The sequence below is a fragment of the Strigops habroptila genome, chromosome 11, assembly GCF_004027225.2.
Source record: "Strigops habroptila isolate Jane chromosome 11, bStrHab1.2.pri, whole genome shotgun sequence".
Classification (NCBI taxonomy): Eukaryota; Metazoa; Chordata; class Aves; order Psittaciformes; family Psittacidae; genus Strigops; species Strigops habroptila.
This window is the reverse complement of record NC_046360.1, coordinates 6496305-6519382: the sequence shown is the minus strand read 5'-3', so window position 1 is coordinate 6519382 and position 23078 is coordinate 6496305. Positions and strand designations below refer to the sequence as shown.

Genomic DNA, 23078 nt, shown 5'->3' with positions numbered 1-23078 from the left:
CCGCCCGCCGCGCTCCGCGCCTGCGCCGAGCACAGCGCCTGCGCGCAGCGGGACACCGGTGGTTGTGTCGGCGACGGGGTATGTCGCGACATACCTCAGCGGGAACGCAGGAAGGAGGCTTGGGGACGAGGGCGGAAAGCAAAGTTTTATTGCGGTGCGGATACGGGAGTGTAATGACCGTTCAGAGACTCAGGTAACAATGCTAAGTCTTCAAGTAACTAAATCTTCAAGATTTAGTGTAAAAAAATACACAAAGAAAATCTGCCTACTTAAAAGATGAAGGATAGGCTGCTCACCTGGAGCACGGGCAGTGAAATCCTCATACTGTGCAAAGGGAGGAAGGCAGAAAGGAGAAAAAAGTAGCTTAGAGTTGATCGTGATTACAATAAAATACTAGAAAAACCCCATAACCAAATAATTATGGAGTAGTTCACCAATAAAGAAAACACAACTTCCACCTGCTCAGTAGTGACACTCCGCTCTCATTTAGAAGCAGACATCTCACTGTTCTTAACACCACAACTGGTGTAGGCTGAATCCAGGCTGTACACAAGCTTTGCTTTCCAGGTGTTGACATACACCAGCAGCCGGGCACCAGGGTAACTTCTGCATTGAGTTCATCCATGCCAAAGAAGCCGCTGTGGTCTGAGGATCAGGACTGGTCCCTGGAACTGGTGGTGACTAAATCTAAAATGAAATTTTAGGTGAATATTCGTTACTAGCTCAAAGGACAGAGATCAAACTAGAATAAAACTGAAAGTAGGTGACAGTATACAGGGATGAGAGTGTTTATAATTTTATGTAATTAAAATCAATTACACTTAAATAATACAGCATCTAGGTATATACTATAAGTGTAATCTAGGTATATACTATTTATATATGTATATAGGATCTAGGTATATACTATATATATAAGTGTAATATATATAAAAATGTAATTTTAATTACATAAAATTATAAGCACTTATATATATATATACACTATATATAAGAGTAAAGGACTTAGTGAAAGACTATTTCCCCATCGTTTTCACTTATTGTCAATAAATTTTAAAGTAAGCAATACTATTTAATAAAGATTAGAGGATTTATTTTCAATAGCAAAATGTGAACAGAAAACTACAAGTAAAATGTTACCTGATCTAAGTGGAGTCACCAGAAGCATCTGCACAGTTGTCCTCGGATCAATGGTTACAAGTGGTGCTGTCAACTGCTGCTGCTTGAAGAAACAGGCCAGGGGTTGCAGGCTGCAGCTGTGCTGGAACCAGAGACAGTAGTGGTAAAACAGGTACGGCTGGAGACACTGTATGTCCCAAGGCCTGGAAGTGTCATAAAATATATTGTATTTTTAACATTTACGTGTGTTCCAAAGTGCTCACAAAAGAGGGTGTGAAGTTTTAAAAAATTCTTCCAATGAGTGAGATAAACACACTGAAAAAGTACCATTATATTAGTACCATAAAATTACATTTGTTCCAGTCTATATATGGAATGCCTTTTTCAGCATCATTAAATCCACTCTGGGATGAAGCCCAAAATCCTATATCCGTAAGAAAGAGCTTGTCTGTAATTAACTTCTGAGTAGTATTCTTCTATCCATGAACAAGAGTCTATTTTTTAAGTAACATTTAATTCCATCACCTCAGCTCAGATAAAAGAAAATGCTCCCGATACTCAGTGTCCCAGTTCTCCAGATTTGCTGAGAGTCGTACACACAGCCTCAGCAAAGTCAAAACAGATGCTGTAAGTGCACATGAATCCAGGCTTACAGATTCATTTAGCTGTGAGGAACATATTTCTCTGCCTACTGTGTTTTCCCCTGTGGTTGACACTGGGTTGGGATTTGCTCCACTGTTCCTCTTGCTTCTGACCAGGCTGTTGCTCCAGTTTTTCTTCAGTCAATGCCTATGACAACAGAAACAGATGGAAGGCGGGCTAAATAGGCTTATTTCGAATTATTTTAATTCGGAGTACATAAAAAATACGACCATGAAGTCACGTAAAGATCCATTCCTGAAATTTTTTCCTAATTATCTGTACCAATAATTGTGACAGAAAAGTCCGACTTGACAAAAAATTGTTACGTATCAGGGTTGCTTCTGACATTGCTAAAATGCCAAAAAATGAGACAACCACAGAAGTGTCATTACTAAACACTAACAGCAATGAGGAATTTAAAATAAAGGAAATAAACCCCAAAACAAACAGAAACGCCCAAGTCTTCACAATGTAATGCACATCTCAAATTCACCTTTCCTCCTGGACCTGCAAGTGCTTTTATGTAACGATTTTGGCATTGCTTTGGGGAGTGATAAACAGTTCCAAGAGTTAAGGACATCGCTGACCAAGTCCCAGTTTGCTGTCTGTGCCCGTGACACAATAGCAAGGTTTAAAGGAAGCGTCTGTAACTGTTTTCACAGCCTAGGAGGCAGAGAGAAAGCAAACCCGTGTAATGTTTCAATTAAATGCTTTTCTTGTGTGCAAGAGCATGTGTAATCCTTAATTGAGGTCTAACCATGCTGTAATAAACTTCGAAGTGAAAAGTTTTTGAAGTCAATAAAAACAAAGCGCCATCCTACTTTGAACAGTGCCAAGTCTTCAGCAATTAGCCATGCTGACTCTCTTGGCCAGTGTCAGCAGCTGACTTGATGACAGCTGACAAAGGTCTCAAAATACATTTTCTGTTTTACCCGGAGGAGTGTCTTCTGAGCTTTGCTCTTCTGTCTTGTTTTCAATATTCCTGGAGTCATCTGGCCAAGAAGGGAAGGTGGAAGAACAATTCTCCTTGTATGGCAATGGTGCTTTCTCTCAACTGAAGCTAACTGGCAGGACAAAGTTATTATGTCTGTCATAAAAGCAAGGACTTGGAGATCCCTTATGTTACTGTGTTACAGACAAGCATCTTGTCTGGTATATGTTAAGAGTTCCTCTTTCACTTCCTTCTGAAGCCTTTTGCAGCTAGCTCCTTGGCATGCTGATATTCCCATTTTATATTTGTGGGGTTTAACTCCTTTTAGGAAGAAAACTTGTACACTTAAAATATTAGTACTTTTCACAATAAATATGCTAACAGTACATTGCCACTGATTTGAGTCCCACCTTTTACAGGCTAACAGGCATAGTAAAGTTAGTTAAACTGAGTTTGAATTTCTTTTGGTGGCAAATAATGGCACGATAATTAAGACATAAAAGAGATCTAAGGACCAAAAATCTGACATTCCACTCATGTCACACCAATATCACTGAGAATAGGCTCCAACTGTTGCCTTCCATTTTCCTAACTGGAAAACAAGAGAATCCCATTGCAGTTACTATGCACACTGACTCGGTTATTATGCTCTGTGTGCTTCGTCATTTTTCTTGTCTATTGACTAAATTGAATCCCTTCTATTGTGCTGCCTTGTGTTGCTTTAAGGCATAGTATTCCATCATGTTTTATACTCCATCTGGCAGAAATTGTAACAATGCAGTTGGAAATAAAAAATAGAAAAAGAATGACTTAACTATATTGTTAATGTTTGCTCAAATTGTAGGCCCCAGAGGATACTGAGAATCTTACTGGGGAGGGAAATAAGCATGCTTTCAATTTATCCTCAGGCAATGCCAGGGCACTCTACAAAAAGCAAAAGCCCCTGGAGTAAGGCTGAGGAAGTGCCAACATAAAAACAGCAACTGCACTTAAAGTACTAACAATGTAGATAGTTACAGATAATGAAAGCCAAAGCAATTATGAAATTGTGAAATATTGTGAAATAAAACATCTGTATTTCAAGCACCAACTACTCATAAATGGAGGACAACTAGTGGCATGCCTCTTGGAAACACCCCGGGTGTCTCATCAAATAGTAATATGACTGACATATTTCATATATAATTACATATTTGTGTGACAGCTACATACATAATTTGCTTAAATAACTAAAAAATTATGCAAATTAATTTTGCAAATATATTAGACTTCCCTTTACCATTTTCCCTCCCGCTATGAGCATACATTAACTATTAGCTTGAGCAAGAGGTCCTCTTACCAGATAATGCCAACTGTGAGCACCACTCATTAGCTCTTACATACCTGAGAAAATGGATGTTCAAGAAAAGCTCCAGTATAGTCCCTGCCCATGGCAGGGGGGTTGGAACTAGGTGATCTTAAGGTCCTTGCCAACCCTAACTATTCTATGATTCTATATCAAGCATTGGAATCATCTGCATCAAAATTAACACACGATGTCCTCTTGCTTTCAGCTTCCAAAGCAGGGCAGCCAGAGCTTCCATTTTGCCTGTTTATGAAATAAGAACTTAAAGGTTCTGCAGATAGATAGCATTCGACAATCAGAGAAAGCACATTCACACAGTTACAGCAGGTGGTGGGGTTTTTTATACCTGAATTTGCAGGTATAAAATAATCAGGTATAAAAACACTGCACCAATCAGGGATCTGGAAACTGTAGAAAATGAGGCCTGGCTAGCTGTTGCATTGAATGGAGTAGGGAAGTATCTGTTCCTTTAGGTTAAACTTCAAGACCTTTTCCTTCAAGACTTTTACATATAACCATTTCATGGGTATATGTACAAGGAGGATTTGCTACATACAAATATGGAGGAGCAACAGCCACTGCTGGCAATACTCACAGATCTCTATAAAACAAACCAAAACTTTAATATATTAATTTTTAACAGCTTGGGCTATTAGCTACTCAAAAACAGAAATAAAGAAGATCTCTGCATGGAAGCATAAAGGACCTGGTTAAAGGTAATTGAAAGTAAACCAGTAGATGAAGTTTACAAATATTACTTGCTCTCACCTGTTACTTAAAAAAATCAATCACTGGAACATTGCATACCTGTTTGGTTTGAGCTTCACTGGGGTTGAAGGAGAACAGTCGGTCTCTTCAATAAGCTTCCTAGTTATCTTCAGTTTTGGCAGAATTTGTGCTTCATAAGAAGTAGTTTGGTGTTCCATCCCGATCACATCAAAGAGAGACCAGTCTGCATGCTTAAGTTATAAAAAACAAACAAACAAACAAACCCCTCAACCTAAACAAATATTCTCCTACCATTCAGTTGCAGTAAAAAGAGGTAACAATACCACATTATCTGAGAATGATTAAAAAGCTCACAGTTGATGCCAGAATCAAACCAAAACATGGAAGAGCGTTGTGAAGTGTCAGTGATTTTGCAGAGAGCAGCTGCCGTTACTTTAAAAGGTTTCAGCAACCTACACCATGAAATTAGAGCATTATGCTCAGGTTACCAAGAGAGTCTGCGCCTCAAGTTACAAGCTGTGCAGTTAATTCAATGTTTGTAATTGAAGTATTTGTCTTTGTAGAACAGGCATTCCAACTCTTCCATTTCCACCTTGATACATCATCATTACTTCCTTCACAAGCCTTGGACACTCACCCTGTCCACCCACCCCCAAATGATTTTTCCAACTGGCTCAAAGGGGTAACTATTTGAAGTTCCCAGGACATGCAATGCTACTGTTAAAGCTTTGTCCAGTTTTTCTTAAACATGTAGTATTGCTGAAATCACTAGGAAAAAACGGATTAAATCCCTTGCAATGTAACTTTAATAGGCTATAGTTGAAACTGAATTGTGGAATCTGACACAGCTCCTCATCTCCAGAGCTGTACACAGCAGTAAGTGCCCTTACTACTCCTCAGGACAGGACAAGAATGACATCTGTCCCTTGCTTTCAAGACCCATCAGTTTAGGTTAATTGGGAACTGAAAGCAAAACCAGAAAATGTTGCAAAACAGTCTGACCTTGTTTGAGAAGTATAGCAAATTCCCAGCATACCTACTAAATTCAGTGCTACCAGAAAGTCAATAGTTATACATAATCTTAGCAGTTGCTTCTAAAAATACATGAATTGGCATTTCAGAGTTTGAAATTTAATTAGAATCTGAATTATGTGTAAGAAATTTTATGTCCTAAACCCCCCACTCTCCCAGTCAATTCAAGTCAAGCACAAGAGAATTACTCCCTTACTCCTAATGTGTTCAGCACTAGAGAAGCAGTTGTAAACTCCAGCGTGTCTAACGCACAGGAAGAACTTGGAAAGCAAGGACTTAACGGATCAAGATGATTACATACCCTGAGCACCTGCGTCAGAACAGGGAGGATGCTGACAAAGTGCCCACTTCTGAGACATTCTTGAATTCTGTTATTTAAAATGAAAATATAATTTATCTTTAAAAAAAAAACAGTGGTTTTTTAGGTATTTCTGCACACTCAGTTTGTTTTTCTGAATAAATCTGGTAACACCAAGCTAACAACATAGAAAAGTATGTTTAAAAATGCAGTTTTCCACTCCTCCAGCTTCTCTCACATTCACACAAACATTTCATAATTTATAGAATATATTCTGATTTTAAATCTCACATTTCTCAAGTAGCTCTATTTCAAATGGAAATTACATCAGATGGTATATGAAACACATATTGACAATATTAAGGTCTTTTTCAAAATGCCTGAATAAATACCTCCTTAAAATATCAATTTCACTGGAAAATACAAACTAGACATATCAGAAAAGCAATGTAACCATACAACCTGGGATATTCAGTTCCTAAATAACTGAAGAACTAAATTTAGACAAAAACTGTGACGCATGGTCAATTGCCCAAGTTATAAATACTTTGTCCCATATATAGCCCATAATCTCCAATTGCTGTTTATTTATGCTTCTTTTCACCTTGTAAAACAACTAGATACAAATAAACAAACACAAGATGAAGAAATTGCTGAATGCAATAGCCACTTAGTGTAGAACACGATTAGCCTGCACAGCACTATGATTATGCCAATGAGCTTTAATGTGGGCTTTAGGAGTGCCCATGACTCACTTTGAAATAACACACGAGCAAACAAGCTCTCTTAATGGAACTGGAACAGTTCCCAACTTTAACGAAAAATGACCAATTAGGAACTACTCAACAGATGGACCTTGGTTGAGACAAGATGTCTTCATACATTGACTTCTGCTCATTAGAAAGAGTACATGTAAGCGTGTGGTCGTATTTCCTTGGTAACTGCTTCTCAACGTGAATTTTGGACCCCCGCAAAAGGAATGACTGCACTACCTGAAAGAATACAAAGCAATGATTTCCTAGTTGTATTTCCTCAAAGAAAGATACTAAAGTTAAGACACTATCCTCAAGGAAGACGTACTCTCTGCAGTTTTACTGCAACTCTCTGGTGATGACCTTTATTCCCCTCCACAGATGCTACTTTCATATATCCAGATAAATTTGGGAAATCCCTGGAATGAGGAAACAGGCAATGGCCCACAGATCTTTTAAGGCAGTAGGCAGAAGCATATCCATCAAGAGTAAACAGTGATGACTGCAGACAAGGAAGATAATAATTAAGATCTATTTCATAAATTAATTAGATCACAGCAAAAAAAAAATTAAACCCTGCAGTTTTAACCACTGAAGTTAGTTCAGAAAGTAACTGATGGACAAAAGCAACAAGAAAAATTGGAATGAATGCTTCAGACCTCTGGAGATTGAATATTGCATTGAATATTGCATCCCAGTGCTTCTGTGTCAGATTATTACCATTCTGCCTCTCCTCTAAAACTAGGTACCTCCATTGTACTTTCATGAGCGCTTCATAATCTTTAACGAATTGCTTGCAGAAGGAAATATATACATTAAAGATGTTAGGGTCAGTCCATTCCTGCAATGTAAAACCACAAAATCCTGAAGGCATTTTGGATGGCTTTAATAGCAAAGATTATTAAGCGTTTCCTTCTCTAGGATTAAACTGGTAATTGCTGGTCAGCAAAGCAAACTTTATTGGTAAATATCAAACTTTGCTAATGAACTAGTATTCATGAAATGAGAAAATAGCTTAATTCTTTCAGTATGTTCAGAACAAAAGAGAAAAGAACCAGGTTGTGATATGAACTATACTGAAGTTTTTAACCACAATGGTATAACCATAACTCTGATACTTTCCTTCTGTGTAATACTAACGTTACCCAGTACAACATTCCACAATACCTGTCTTTTTTAAAAAGGTTCTCGTTGGTTTCCAAGATACCGAAGAATTTTTCAAAGCAGGACACGAGCATTTCAGTTCATATCTCCCACTTCACATTCAAGTCTTGTGAAACAACAAGAATAGGACCCCAGTTACCTACAGAGATAAAAGGTACAGCATGATGGGAAATGACTGCACAACACTTCAAAGCTTACGATAAAAGGCAATTGTGTGTATCTCAACAACATGCACTAACAATGAAAGGAATTGCTTATCCGTTTTTATAAAATTAATTCCAGATATATTTCTTTAAATTATACATGTTAAAAGCAATTATTTTTTTCCTGTTACAGAAAACACATTCACTAATGAACTGTTAAAAATATAGATTTATAAAAGAGCTACACTATTTCATAGCTTCATTACATGCAAGGTGTGCAAAAAAAAAGCAACAACCTGCACTATTTTTCCAAGTCCAGGTTCATCAGCCAGAATGCCATTGAGATTCATCTTACACGGCTTTGCCAACCACTCCAGTCCACTCTTTTCATAGTCTCTTAAGACTGCCACACAATAAGGATGGAGTATCACTATTTACTACTGGTGTGATTTGAGCACTGCTTTTGGGTAACAAAGCTTCTGCAGCAGCAGCAGCAACATCTGCTAAATCTGGCATGTTTTTCTCTATAGTAATGTGAGAAGTTCTGGAAGTACCACTTCCTTCTGAAGGCTCTCTTTCTTAATCAAAGGGTCTCTTATTTCTGCACAAAACAATAAAAATCATGGTGCTGTCATATCCAAAATGAATCATTCATTCACAGATTTGATGCTATTTACAGCTAATCCAGGGTCTAAAAACCACAAAAATTCTACCCTACAAGAATACTGTAATTTTGCCAAACCTCACAGTAAAAAGGGCGAAAACCTACATAAAAAGGGCAAACTGCAGTGGGACACAGGTGCACACATGAATTCAGTGTCATGTATGGCTCACAAGGGACGTAAAAATAACCCTGATACAAACAAGAGCTCAGCAACAAAAAGTCTTTATCAAAGCTTTAGTAAGCTACAGGAAGTTAGCAAGCTAGAGAAAGGAGATATTTGTGACTCAAATCTAAGATCAAAATACCAGTTCCTAAACATTTATTTTGGCAAGCTTATACTACCAGTATGCAAAAGGAAAAAAAAGTCAAAGTCCTTATTACCTGTTTTTGACATGTTCTGTGAGTTTCATGCTTTCTTCCTCCTTTCTTCTAACTCTACTTGCAGTTTTAAATCTACCACCTAAAATGGAGAGAGGGGTGGGGGAAGAGCAGAGGGAAATGACAAACATGAACATACTTAGCTTCAAACACAGCTATGAATTATTTCGTTCTTCAACAGTAAGTCAGACATCAGGTATGCCTGCAATGCAAAGCACTCAAAGAAAAACACAGTGTGTACAAAACTGACCATGAATAGAAATCATCAGGTAACAACTGAGAGCTGCCTAAGAATACCTCAAATACATCAAATACAAATACCTCAATACATCAAAACTCACACGTCCGCAGCGAGCCAGCTGCACCGACTAGGATTAGTAAAGCACTCTCCTTCATGACATATAAGGCCTGAAATTATTCATGCAACCATAACATGAAGCTATATTTACCACCAGATAACATTCACCCCGTGAGCTGAGCAAATGACATAAATGAACAGATACGTTGTTCACAGAAGTAAAATTTCAAGGGAAAGTAGAGGCAATAGTGCCAAAAATTAATCTTGTCTGGACTTTCTTAAAGAGACAGATGTTACTGTTTCTGAGAATATTCTGACTGATGTTCTGTTTCTTGCCAGTATTCAGACAGACTATTTAATGGTGCAGGATAGACGACAACAGCAATGACAACACACAAAAACCAGCTATGCAAAGCCAAATACAGTATAGTATACAAACCTGATACCTGTTGTTTTACAGGAACTGGAGTTGGGACCAAAATCGCAGCCTGCTGGTTGTACCTGCTGAAGAAAAGCTGGGTTCTCGCTGTGTGGAGCAAGTAAGGAATTATGCAAACTTGACAAGTTTGGTCCATTTTGTTGTTGGTTTTGCTCCTAATCTATTGAGCCACTTGAGGAACAGAACGCATTCCACCCGCAGAGAAACTTTTAACAATTACAATTTCAATAATTAAAATAGTGGAATATCGAAAAGAACCAAAGAAAGTGGCAATGCAGACTGTTACATAGCTGGTCAAATCAACTTTCTACCATACTACAATAAAACCGCACTCCTAAAAGCTATGAAGATGCAAATCAATCAGCATGCTGATTGTCTAGAATGTACTTACCAGCTCTTTAACCTAACAACACAAAGATCATTTTTAACAACATCCTACAGAGGTGCCAGCTGGGCAACCAATCCCTATCAGGGTATCAAATGACCAAAAAGGAAAAGTTTCATGAAACAACATTAATTAAACAACAAATTAGGCAAGAGGGTACAAACTTAAGCACAGTGCATGAAAACGAGATGTGCAGTGCTCCCTAAGATTTCTAATATTTTCTCCACAGGGTTTTTAAATGATGTAATAATTGGTATTAGATATAATGTTATAGAAAATCTCATTAAAACAATTATCTTTAATTACAAAGCTTAAAACTTACATTTAATCATAAATGTTTTATCATAAATCATTAAGGTAAGTACCGGATGTCCCAGCATTACTTTAAAGGTTGTGACAACTTTTTTAAAGCTGTTATCAAGACTAATTATGAGTCTCTATGTGAAGTACTATTTTGGAACTAAAATAAAGTTAACCTAATAAAGTATCTTGTTATCAATAAAATAGTGCATCAGTCTACCACTTCCAAAGCTCTATCCACATCTACCTTTTAACCACAGAGAGCTCATCTTAACGGTCATGAACCTTTTAACTCAGTTTAACCACTTGAATTCTTTATCATTCCAGTAGATTTATCCAGTTACTTTGCTTCTAGCAGTTGGAGACAGAGGATTCCTGGAGCACATACTGAGCCTTGGCTGGGCACATTGCACTTCAAAGGGACAGTCAATAGGCGCTTCGGGCTGTCTCCAGCCCATGGACTCACGGTGTGGAGACTGAGGGAGACCGAGGGACACCGATGCTCTCACACGCAGCCATACGCTGGAGGTGATGGAAGCTGGAACAACAGGGTGATGCCTGGCACGACTCATGCAATTCCCTGACCTCTCGTTTCATAAAGCGCTGTCGTTTGAGGGGCAGAGTGATTTATAAGTACGTTACAGCCGTGTAAGCTATTAATACAAACCCAGGCGGGTTTAAACGCTGCCTTGAGAACAAGGTAACGCCTGCAGCGCGCCAGGCCGGGCTGCGAAGACTCTCCAGCGCAAAGATAAAGTTATCAGCATGTACAAGGACAACGCGTTACCAAACCTCCTGTGCTCGATACCGCAGACGCGGCCGGTGAGCGCGGGCAGCGCTCCCTGCACCATTCCTGTCAGGAACTTCCCGCCGGCGGCACCGCGGCGGCTCCGGACTGACCCTGCACCCGCCACGGGAGCTGCGGTACCCAGGGCGGGAGGAGGCGGTTCGCTTACCGCCTCCCATCCGCCGGGAGGAGCAGGCTCCAGCACCCGGCTCGGCATCCCTGCACGGCCCCGCCGGGAAGAGCCCTCCCTCAGCGGCCTCCCCGCGCCCGCCCCTCACTGCTCCCAGTGCCCCGGTCCCGCCCCGGCGCTCACCTGGTCCGGTCCCGTCCCGCAGCGCCCCCTCACGGCCGCGGCCCCGTCTCACCTGCGGGAGGCGGGGGACACATCCCGCCCGGCGGTCCCGCCCGCAGCGGGGTGCGGCGCCGCCCTCGGCGCATGCGCGAAGCCGGGTGTTGCGGGGCAAGTCCCTTCCACATCGCGGCGTCAAGTGGGGTTCGGGCGGCGGCGAACCCCGATTCCCCTTGAAACAGCGGCTCTTCCCCTCGGGAGGCGCCGAGGCCGCACCTCGGAGCCCCATGCAGGGGTACCAGTGGGGAAGGTCCATGTGCAAGCACCTGAGGCACCCAGGCCCTTCAGGTCTCTGCCCACCACAGCGGGGTGCAGAGTCCAGCACAGCGCTCAGTGTTCTCTGCCCCTGAACACTGCCCATGCCCTGAGCTTTCAAAGGGTCCCCTTTAGAATTTAGACCATCTCTATACGTTGGTGGTGGTGGTTCAATATTTTATTGAGCTCCTGGACCGAAACTGGAGTTGAAATACCAAATAATCCCCTTGAAATAAAACAGCACATGCCAAGAGGTAAGAAATACCCTTTTTAATTATTATTATTATTGTCTTTTCTCCAAAGGCTATGAATAGAAGTTTTTGTTGATTTCATCTGAGATACATGTCAGTTTGGGGGCCTTTATTATAAGCAAATAAGAGTGGGGGTTTTTATCAGATTGAAAGGGGTACAAAGAGCTTTGGATAGAAGACTAATGCCAGATTAGGTCAAGAGTATGAAGCAGCAAGGGATACAGATGAAAATCTAGGTAGAGTCCCTCTCCAGAGCACTTCTACACACTGCTCTTATAAAATAGAGATAGGCCTTCAAGATAAAATAAAAAGCTCTAATTAAAACCCAGATAAAATAAACAAGTGAATCCCTTTCTAAAGGTCAGCTGTGCCTTGACAGGTCAAAAAATTAATTCCAGAATGAGCCATAAATTTAGAGGCTTTGGCTAGAAACCACTGAATGACCACTCATTTTCAGTAACTATACAGACCCAGCTAGGGAAGTGTATCAAGCACTTGTAGTAATAGCTAAATGCTTAAAGACTCTTGTTCTACCCCTTCCAAAAGTGTTCTATAGGCAGGGAGGGCAGGAGGGCTGCTGCCTTTACTTGTTTTCTCTTGCGCTACCTCCACAGAGAGCTGGAAACAAGCACCACAAGTCAAACCACAGTTGGGGACAGGAAAGCAAGAACTCCAGAGCACACAGAACCCCAAAACACATAAAATTACAGTTGATTCCCAAAGGAAGACAGTCCTCAGACATGTGCTTCCCATATCATTGCACACATTCCTCTATTCTGAGCAGCTTGATGGGAATTAAGAGTTCACACACACAAACTGAATGCAGTCAGCACCATTCTTTTCACGCATACCAAGTTGATTCAATCCCAAATCTAGCAGATGACTAGATAAGTTTCCACTAAAACCAGAAATACTAAACCAGCAGCAACACACTTAGTGATCCACCACAGGCAACACGGCTGCACACTCTGAACTGCAGTCTGAACAATTAATGTACATCATCTCCTCACGTCTCAACTACAGGTTTGTGAAACACCACCTCAGGCAGTAAAAGCCTAACTACACACACAGCTGTGGATCTATATTCTCGAGTCTGCCCAAGCACATGGGCAACACTGGGAGGATCTCCCAAGGAAAAGGTCTCACCTTGAAATACATGGTTCAATCCACGTTCCAAAATTAAGACCTCTCACTAAGGAATTATTTCTTTTAGACTTGCAAAGCTTTAGAAAACACAGAAACTTTGTTTCAATACTAACAGAACTCACAGCAGTTAGCATGACAATGAGTTTCTAACCATGCGTGTTATTCCACAGGAAAGTAATGGAGGACATGGAAAATAAAAGCTTAATGGTGCTTAGAGATGATGTTAAGTAAAGGTCAAGAAAATAATAAAAAATAAGCAAAGGTTCATGGAGCCATAACTTCATAATAATAACAACAATTAAAAAAAGAGTATTTTAAAATTAGTTGCCCCATTTTTATGTAGAGATTATACATATTTAAAATACTATCTTCCAGGTAAACATATAATAAAAACATTATTTAAACAGCAATTAAGATATCCTGCAGTACAAGATTCTTTTAGAAAGCTGCTTTCTCTTTATACTATTTTCAAGTATATCAGTCAGTGGTATAAAAAGCTTCTTTTACTTTTCCTACTGTACTGTCTTCCCCACCCGGTTTCCCTGGGGCATGCGGTTCTCGTTCTGCAATACACAAACCCCTGCTTGACTGGATTCTTGGATTTGGAAAGGCCACTTTTTGTAGACACAGGGAACAGCAAGCAGCAAGGTCCCACGTCCAGCAACTTACTGGCTCAGTCAGAATCACCATCAGAACCATCACTGCCTTCAAGATCGCTGCTATTCTGTAAAGTAAAATTGAAAATAGTTTGTTAGTATTTCATGTACATCTAGAGACTGATTAAACAAAAGACACTGACTTTGGGTCTAGACCCCAGCTTCATGTCTTAGACTCATCTATTGTAACAAACTTCTGTGACGGTAAATGATGTTTCTTGTAGCAAAACACTTGCATGTTGGATTACGCTCACCATCAGAAGAAATTTCTTCTCATTTATATTTAAAACTACACAATTACAATGTGCCATATTTAGGAAACTTCAGTGTGGGATAATAGTATGAATGCTGATGGTTAAAATAAATGCAAGTGAGACAAGTTAACAAGTGCTTTTTTCATGCATGTCCCTCAAAAGCTGTTTGTTACATTTTCTAAAGCCAGATTTGAGAATTTGGCTTGCCTGCTGCAGAGACGTTAAGTCCAAACTGTATTAGAGATACAAGGGCACACTAATACTTGTTTTAAAATGAAGTCAGTTGTACAAAGTAGTATTAGAGAAATACTACAAGTGTCAGCAACTTAAAAGGAAACTGAAGTCTGAGTTCTTAACTGGCAGCCAATCCTTCAAAAGTAAGCTAACGAACTTGGTGACGTAATTTTTTGAAGCAACTATTTTGACTGCAATGATTGGCACCAAAGGATTTTATAAAGAAAGGCTAACATGACAATATGCCTGTAGTTCTTCCTTTTTTTCCTCACCACCACTTGCTGAAAACATACAAACCTCCAAATCCCATGAATTTAACATTGACAGTTTAATATCCTACTACAAAACAAATTCTGAGGGACCTAGACAGCTGCCTTCGTAACAGCAAGCACAGCTCACTGAAGTGCAAGCAGCCTGCAAAATCTCAAAGGAGTCTGTCATAAAATCCCTTATTTATCCTCCTCCAGACAGCAAACTATGATGCCAAAACTGTATTTGCTCAAGTTTATCTAAAGAAGCAGACCTGCCTCCTGCCAGCAATACATCAGTGATTTGGAACCTGCCAGCAGTGAATCCTGTCAACATTATCATCACGACCCCTGAGCCAGGTAAAGACTGTCCACACCACATGGTCTCTTCGGGTCCCATTTAACCAAACTAATGTGGCATTTGTCATAACCTCCTGTCACAGATGTCCTCATACAGCCCTATACTTCAGAAGAACAATTACCTCAAGTACAGAAATAACCCTGAGAATTTCTGTTATCTTGTTTGTACTATTCGAGAAGGCTGTAAATTTTGGTTTATATATCGAAACTCTCAAACAAAAAAAAATGGCAAAGACAAGATTAAACCTAATGTTCCTCAGAGCAGGGTCATCATCTGTACAAAATAAAGACAATTAAGGACTCCATTAAGTAAAGAAAGGTCATTATTTTCTTCTGAGTTGCACTACACAGATGTTTTAGCCCTGCCCATTATTTGTCCTTCAAGGATTTGCCAATCCCCTGGCCAAGAAAATCTGAATTACATACAGATCTGTGAAGTATCTTTAGGTCATCAAGTCCAACCCCGCACTCAAGCAAGGCTTGCTTCAAAGTTAGATCAGGTTAACCAGGGACATGACCAATCAAGCACTGTTGTATTTTAAGTCACTCCAGTAGCTGTCAATTTAAAGCCATACTTCGAGCTTGGCTCAAGATTCCTCATGTGGTTTTCAACCTACTTCTGGCATGCCCCAAACATCCTTCCAGTCTTTTCTTGTGAGGCTATTCCACATCTCAACCAGAAAACCAAACATTCAACACCCCCCATACACTAAAACTGACATTTTGTCTTCATTAAAAAATGTACTCTACACTTTTATTGCAACTTAGAGCTGACAGCAATTCCTGTTGTCAGAAATCAGCTCTCACAATATCCCATTTTATTCAGTAGTTGTTGTTCTGATGACCCATTTTGAGCTTATGGCAGATTTACTTAAAAAACCCGGTCCTAAATTTCCCCCTAGTTCCAAACCTTACTGAGTGAACAGTCAGGATCAGCCCAAAATTAGAGAATACAAAAAGCCAGCAGGTATTTAAAAGAGAAACTGTCAACCTGAAAACTAATCTCTCAAACAGCTTCACAAAGGCTGGTAATGTGTCTACAATTTCTGTTGCCATTTTTATGACTCTGTGAATTGGCCCGTGCTTTAGAGCATTCCTTCTTCCCTCCTTCAACTGCCCCAAGCAAAACCCTGCAAAAAATAACACTTTGTATAGTTCATTCCACTATCATCAAGCGCACAAAGATGGAGAAGATAACACACATTTCATACTCCAGATGACTGTCATCTTCCATGGCACATTAATGGAAAACAAAAATGTTGCTAAGGGAAGAGCCACTTCAACTTGACAGCTTCCACTTGCTAAAATAATGGCTTCAATCATTACCTTTGAGGTTTTGTTGTTAGCTTGCATCTCAACAGCAGAAGAGTTGAAGTCATGAATGGAGAGGGTGTTTAGCCAGTTTGCCATGGACTTCTCCTCTCTTTCTGTGTTGATAATGGTAGGGTAGATATACTGCTCTTTGAAAACAGCAATCTTCTCCTCCTCCTCTGTCCACTCCAGTGGCTCGTGCAGCCCATCGTTTCCAAACCGTCTGTTGTATTTTTCGAAGTGTACTCTTTCCAACACCAGCCCAAGTCCTGGGGCTTTGGGGACATCTACCTTCTCCTCTCCCCAGCTGCGCTCGATGATAGACTCGGCAGCATAACCTTTCACAATAGCTATCACCAGCCCAATCATCTTCCTTATCTGGTGCATCATGAAACTCTGGCCTTTCACTTTGATCACTGCAAATTCTATGTTTTCCCTCACAAATGGCTCCCCACAGTACATCTCCATTATGTACCGCTTGGCACTGGGGTCCCTGGGTCCCTTCTGAGATGTGAAGTTGTGGAAGTTGTGTGTTCCTTTATAGCACGCAAGCAGTTTATTGACTCTTTCAAGAGTCTCTTTGTCCAGTCGATAAACCTCTTCTTGCACATCATGGTCTTTATGGGCGAAGGCAAACGTTGGCAGCATGTAGGAGTAGGTTCTGGCATCACACTTGTTCTTGGAGTTGAATCCCCCAGTGACTCTCTTCAGACCTTGTTTTAAAAGTGACATTAGGTTTTTGAATCAGTAGGTTACAACCTGATTGTCATCTTGTTCCTACCAACAAGAATATTTTTCAAAATGAAATACAATAAAATTTATTTTCTAGGACCCCAATTTCAAGCTTACAGAAACACAGGTATCTAAGTTAAAACTAAACTGCTTATTAAGTAAAATTGTAATAGTAAGAGAGAGACCTTCTGCAGGAGAGCTCCTCTTTGATAACATTTTATCTGCCCATCCCAGTATCCTTACCCAGAATTCTGATGTGAGAAGGAAGATGGTTATTGATCTTTTCTAAGATGTCATCTATTAGCCTGACCTTTAGCGACACAATCTGTCCAGCTGCAGATACACCCTATAAAAACCATAAAACACAAAACCACATAATTGTGTACCTTAGAACCTCTGGGAAAGCACTTTCAGAACTGAAATAGCTGAAGAACAAGTTTTTTCCTTTTTCTCACTGGTCATTTCAGGCTGAAGCGAGGCAAAGGCAAGGCCACAGGCAGAAATCCAAGTCAGAGCACTCGTGGAAGACCTGCTGGTGCTGTACAGCCATACCACACCTCAGTAATCTCAGCAGAACATTGCACTCCCCTCCATGACATCTCACTATATTTGACTGCTCTTAAGTAAATCACTAACTGAAAAGAAATTACTTATATGTAAGATCAGCTCTAAACTCCAGTTCAGACTTTAGAACCTCATCATGGCAGGCTTAAAACCAACTGAGATGCAGCTAAACTCTCAAGCACCACATCAACCATGCAGCAGCAACAAGAGTGGAGCCGCAGCAGCGGGTTGAGAGGCTGAAGCAGATGAATGTGACAAACACAAAGTTCAGGCATGAAGCACCAGTTTTACAAACACCATCTAATCATAATGTGCTCTTTCTAAATACTTGCTTGTACTTAAGTTTAGCAGTGGATGAAAGGAGAATTTTCAAGCAACAGTCACTGTGAATAGTATCTGCTCTTGGATCTGACTCTAGGCAACGCTTTACCAGTCAATCCCAGTAGCACGGTTAGGGGTACACCAGAGTTTGAGAGCACAGGTCCTAACCAACATACCTTGTCTGTTCGAGCACACCGCTGAAAAGACATTTTCTTCATGTCTTCCCCGTGGTTTTCTGGGATGCAGCCTGACTGAACAAGGGCAGATACTAAGTCATCTTCAATCGTCTTGAACTGTGAAGATCCCACATTTCTCTAGAAGAGAAAAATAAGAAATAGAACAAACAGTAATAATTGGATAACTGAAAAGTTTTGTTAATCATTGTTGTGAAATTCTTTGAAAGTCTTCCCTTCACTGCCCTAAAAACACTGCCATTCTCTAACAAAGCTAATTATACTTTACCAGAGAGCGTTAATAGAAGATCTACGTCCTGATTTACTGTTATTGCAAGTGAAGGATCATTTCTAACTTCATTGTGCAGTGCTTCTGCAGCAGTTTTTTTGGTGATTCCTTCAATTGCATGAAATGGTAGTTAGTTAGCGCTAACTGCAAGTTAGCAGCTGCTGCTCCAAAACCAGCCTCTACCAATTCTGCTTGTAGAAAATGGGTTGGATTCTTTTGCTCAGTTCACCTGAGCTCTTGTGCAACGCAGACGACAGTGTTCTCCAGTGACTTCTGCATTCAACTCACAGATGAACAGATGCACAACTCCACCGGTGTGTAAGGCTGCGAAGCACACCCCCTTGACACATACCACTCAATTAGCAGTAAAGCTAATAGGCACTTATACGGATGTGCCCAGAAGCATAAGGCTTACTGCTGTTGAACAGATCTATGTTATTGCATAAGCATGAAAGACTCCCCTCCCTGTCTCTGTGCATCTTATCAATTATCCTGTGGAGCTTTTAAAGTACTCCTCGATTGCGTGTGGAGCCTGCAGTGCACCGAGAGGAGCAGCAGATGGAGCAACATCATCCTCTGTGTGCCACAAGACCATCCCTGCAGGGCAGGCCTGGTGCTGGGGCTGTAACAAAGCAACATCCCTTTTCTTCCACAGGCAAACACAGATGTCTTGCAACAGTCTTCCTGTTTTTAAACTGCTACAAGCCACGCTGTTAGAGTGCATCAGAGAATGGACAATTTAAAGTATCTTCAAGTATCTTTGAAAGTACAAGAGATGGCAAAACAGATGCAAATTTGTTTAACTCATTATGCAGCTTAGTCCTCCAAAATGTGCGTGTGAGACAACCTGAGGTCTAACCTATAAGAAGTTTAGCCCAACTGCTTTGAAATGCAAAGCTTCAACCAGAAGCTTTGGAGCACTGGTCAGAAGCTTGTTTTGGACAAGACAGCTTGTTTTGGCAGAACAATGCTTTCAGTCTCCTCAAGAGCCTTCTCTGCAGCAGTCTTTGAGAGATTTCTGCTGATGCTCTGCTCTAAAGGCAGACTCAAAGACTCTGAGCTGTACTGCTGTCTTTTTTATTCCAGTTACTATTGAGCCGTTTGAACCCAGGCATGCACTGCTCCTGCCCCAGCTTCTCAAGCTGCAGTTATAACCCTAACAGACTGCATAAAAAAACCCAACCCACATTGCTTTGCCAAACCACATACTTGCATCCCATGGTAGCCTTTCCCTGAATACGCCATCAGCAATACAATCTTCCTTTTGGGTGACCTTTTACTCTGATCCTCCCCATCTTCCTCATCCGCATCTCTCTTCAACCTTTTATTCTGATGCCCGTTTTCTTCTATCCTCTCCACCACCTCACTGCTGCTGCTCAGTCTCTTCGGCTGGCTGGCAACCGCCGCTCTCAGATCCTCAGCCATTGCAAGCACCTGCAAGGGACACAGCAGCAGAAGGGACTCAGCAAGAAACGGGGCAAGACGCGGTTTAGTGCCCGGAGCAGCTCGGGGTGGACACAGGGCTGCTGAAGAAGCCGGAGGGGCGCCCGCTGCCCCCATGCCGCCACCACCCCCTGAATGAGGAGGGGGCACGGCCGGCGCACCCCGGGACCACCGGCGGGGCGACGAGAGCCCGAGCCGAGGCGGTTCCCCCTCCGCGGCCCACCCGGCCCCTCCCCGGTCCGTAACTGAGGGCCCGGCGGTACGCACGCTGCGCAGCCGGCGCCAGGGCCCGCCGCACGCCGCGCTCCCCGGGGCCGCGAGGCCGCAGCTCACAGCGCTCAGCCCCCACCGCAGCCGCAGCATCGCCCCCGAGCGCAGCCCGCCGCGAGCGGGAAAACCACGGCCTCAACCCCGGCTTCCCGCCGCCGCCGCCGCCACTTACACGGAGCGATGCCACCGCGCAGCCGCGGCCCGGCACAACCACGCGAGAAGTACGGGGGCCGCGCGGGGCGGCGCTGAGGGGAGCGGCGCCGGGCTTGGGGTCCCAGCCGGTCGTTGCTGTGAGCGCTGGGAGGGGGAGCCCTGTTGGGGTATCCGCGGTCTGCAGGACCCAACACACGCCCAGAGACCGTCAGATCATCAAAATAGGCCGGAGCAGGGGAAGGGCGAACGCGTTGCTGCGGTAAATACCAGCTGTATGGGCGCACCAGTCCGTTTGCCTTGGACAGACCCACGCGAGGAAACCAGCCCTACCGGCAGCACAGCGAGAGGACAGCCAGTGGGGGCCAGGGCTTGCCATGGCGCACGGCTCTGGCCTTGCTAGCTCGAGGTTCCATCCCCCCTCTTCAGCCTTTCCCACTCAGCTTCTGCTTGTGCCTGTACCCAGCACAGCACCCACAGCTTCGTTTTAGAATCACAGAATGGTTTGGGTTGGAAAGGACTTTAAGATCGTCTAGTTCCAACCCCCTGCCATGGGCAGGGACACGTCGCACTAAGTCATGTCGCCCAAGGCTCTGTCCAGCCTGGCCTTGAACACCGCCAGGGATGGAGCATCCACAACCTCCCTGGGCAACCCATTCCAGTGCTTCACCACCCTCACTGTAAAGAACTTCTTCCTTATATCTAATCTAAACTTCCCCTGTTTAAGTTTGAAACCATCACCCCTTGTCCTATCGCTACAGTCCCTGATGAAGAGTCCACAGTCCCTAATGAAAAGTCCTATTGGTTTCTGGACTACCTAAAACCCAATTTCCACCAGCTTTCTTGAGCAATCACTGTGCTCATGTCTTCTGCAACAGGTTTTATCTGCAGTGATGCACTTAGCGGGAAAGCTGAGTACAACAGACACCCTTATCAGGCATCAGCATGTACCTCCCGAAAGCCAAAGGCGCCTGGAAGATGTTTTGTTATGCTTCAAGCTTTTTAGGAGGGAGATACCCAGAGGCATGGGTTCCCTGGCACGCTGCGAGGTTAGTGTGAGAGCTCCATTTACTCATTCAGATGGAAAATGGAAGGAATGATATTTCCAAACAAGCCAAGTTATCAAACATGGACTTGTTATTCCTGCTAATAAGGGGAAGAAGTGCAGCACGTCCTTTTTGAACTGACACCTCTGAGTTATTTCAGTAGCAGGATGGGGTGAGGGGAAGATTTATCACACAGTCCCGGATGCGCTTTGTTTCAAGAAGTGGTAAAAGATTGCCTGTCACAGCACTGCTGCCAAGGGAAGCGGGAATACAGTTCCTCTATCGCTTCAGCCAGGGCGCCTGAAGCCTTTTTTTGCCTCATTTCCTTAGGAAGTGAAGCTTGTGCAATACCTGTCTGTCTGTCTGTCCATTAACCACCATTGCTTCCTCCTCCCTCCCCACCGTGATTTCTGAATTTGACTTCTTTCAGCTAAATTTGAGGAAGGGAAGGAGGCCCCAGCTGGAGTGGAAAAACAGTGGTGGGACAGGAGAAAGACTTGCATGGATATCCCATGAGGGAAAAAGCTTTGGTATCCCAGCCCCTTACCCGTTCTAAGAGCAGCAAAGGAGCTTCGAAACAGTCAGCACAAGCTTTGCTCTCGACATGCCACAGCACATGCTGCCTTTTCATTTTAATTTCTCTCTTCTGTCTTTGAACAGGTAGCTACCAAAGGCAAGGAGGAATCAAAGTGACCTGCCAGAGTTGCTGCTGTGGGTCAGTTCTGTGGGAGGCAGCACTGGGAAGCAGAGCCACAGGGATGCAGAGCTCGAGTGAAAAGGCAGCAGAAGCGGTGTCTGCAGTGTGGAGCAGAAGGTCCAATTGCAGATCCCTGTGTGGGGTCTGTGATGCCAGCAGAGTGGCTTGGATTTGATTTGCAAGGCACAGCCAGCACCCAGCGTCTTCAGGAACTAAACTAACAAGGGGTTTCATTCCTCTCACACGCATCGAATTGGATTGAATGGGAATTGGTGCAAACAACCCACGAAGTCCCCTGCTGTTTATGTGAGGAGCAGAACATTTCATATGTGTTTAATAGGACTGATAAAATTGAAGCACTTTGAATGGTACATCTGCTTGGCCCTAAGTGAGGGCGCTGCCATTAAGTTTACTCAGCAGTGAAATCAGCCTCGTAAAACCTTTCTGGGTACCAGTGCATGGGGAGGCTCATGGATGATTACACCTTTATGGAACAGCTGCCCCGCACAGGAATGAGATAGCTGCGGGGGAGCGGCAGAGACATGTTTTGGGGCATATTACTTGTTTTTCATCATGACATTTGTATCAATCCTTGCTCAAAATTGGTTTATAAGAGGGCTCACAGGGGTCCTTCAAAACAGCCGCAGAAGTGGGCTGGAGCACCTCTACTGTGGAGACAGACAGAGAGCTGTGGTGCTTCAACATGGAGAAGAGAACGCTCCAGGGAGACCTTAGAGCAGCTTCCAGTGCTTAAAGGGGCTGACAAGAAAGCTGGAGAGGGACCTTTTACAAAGGCCTGTAGGGACAGGACAAGGGGCATGGCTTTAACCTGCCAGAGGGGAGATTGAGATGAGCTCTTAGGCAGAAGTTCCTCCCTGTGGGGGTGCTGAGGTGCTGGCACAGGGTGCCCAGAGAAGCTGTGG

General features: G+C 42.6%; 2 protein-coding genes and 1 non-coding gene across 17 annotated transcripts; all 3 read right to left on the bottom strand.

Annotated features, from left to right (window-relative positions):
- Positions 1 to 125: 125 nt before the first annotated feature.
- Positions 126 to 11816, bottom strand: LOC115614687 (E1A-binding protein p400-like). Of its 11 annotated transcripts, none has more exons than XR_003993816.1 (11): positions 11720 to 11816; positions 9935 to 11157; positions 9201 to 9279; positions 8016 to 8151; positions 6952 to 7689; positions 6100 to 6166; positions 4845 to 4996; positions 4076 to 4280; positions 2255 to 2825; positions 1141 to 1908; positions 126 to 687 (listed from the first exon to the last, which is right to left on the bottom strand). XR_003993816.1 is itself a non-coding variant. In XM_030501895.1 (8 exons), exons 1-6 carry the CDS (start codon positions 7720 to 7722, stop codon positions 4190 to 4192), a joined length of 663 nt encoding a protein of 220 aa, XP_030357755.1. In that variant the 5' UTR covers positions 7723 to 8007; the 3' UTR covers positions 126 to 687; positions 1141 to 1908; positions 4076 to 4189. The 11 variants fall into 11 exon arrangements, 2 of the variants coding, with proteins under 2 accessions (XP_030357755.1, XP_030357756.1); XR_003993813.1 differs by having other exon boundaries at positions 1141 to 2825; positions 9935 to 10021; positions 10964 to 11157; XR_003993818.1 differs by lacking the exon at positions 2255 to 2825 and having other exon boundaries at positions 6952 to 7088; positions 7177 to 8151.
- LOC115614959 lies at positions 3517 to 3655 on the bottom strand. Its single transcript, XR_003993910.1, has one exon. It is a non-coding gene; the product is annotated as a small nucleolar RNA SNORA49 (small nucleolar RNA).
- Positions 11817 to 12265: 449 nt separating the features above from the next.
- Positions 12266 to 20512, bottom strand: PUS1 (pseudouridine synthase 1). 5 transcript variants are annotated; one of them, XM_030501838.1, is made up of 6 exons: positions 20435 to 20512; positions 19759 to 19983; positions 18264 to 18401; positions 17446 to 17548; positions 16486 to 17183; positions 12266 to 14131 (listed from the first exon to the last, which is right to left on the bottom strand). In XM_030501838.1, the coding sequence occupies exons 2-6, from the start codon at positions 19972 to 19974 to the stop codon at positions 14081 to 14083; spliced, it is 1206 nt and encodes a 401-aa protein (XP_030357698.1). In that variant the 5' UTR covers positions 19975 to 19983; positions 20435 to 20512; the 3' UTR covers positions 12266 to 14080. The 5 variants fall into 5 exon arrangements, with proteins under 5 accessions (XP_030357698.1, XP_030357696.1, XP_030357697.1 ...); XM_030501836.1 differs by having other exon boundaries at positions 20260 to 20439; XM_030501837.1 differs by lacking the exon at positions 20435 to 20512 and adding an exon at positions 20326 to 20401.
- Between the last annotated feature and the right edge of the window lie 2566 nt (positions 20513 to 23078).

Excerpts from the sequence above, each read along its gene's own strand:
- LOC115614687 (XM_030501895.1), bottom strand. The coding sequence starts at position 7,722 with ATGCCTTCAGGATTTTGTGGTTTTACATTGCAGGAATGGACTGACCCT. Across the intron at positions 7,089-7,176 it reads TTGCAGTAAAACTGCAGAGA|GTAGTGCAGTCATTCCTTTT; the intron begins GTACGTCTTCCT and ends GTATTCTTTCAG. Across the intron at positions 6,167-6,951 it reads GACATCTTGTCTCAACCAAG|AATTCAAGAATGTCTCAGAA; the intron begins GTCCATCTGTTG and ends TTTAAATAACAG.
- PUS1 (XM_030501836.1), bottom strand. The coding sequence starts at position 20,355 with ATGCTGCGGCTGCGGTGGGGGCTGAGCGCTGTGAGCTGCGGCCTCGCG. Across the intron at positions 17,549-18,263 it reads GGTGTGCTCGAACAGACAAG|GGTGTATCTGCAGCTGGACA; the intron begins GTATGTTGGTTA and ends TGGTTTTTATAG. Across the intron at positions 17,184-17,445 it reads TTCTCACATCAGAATTCTGG|GTCTGAAGAGAGTCACTGGG; the intron begins GTAAGGATACTG and ends TTTTAAAACAAG.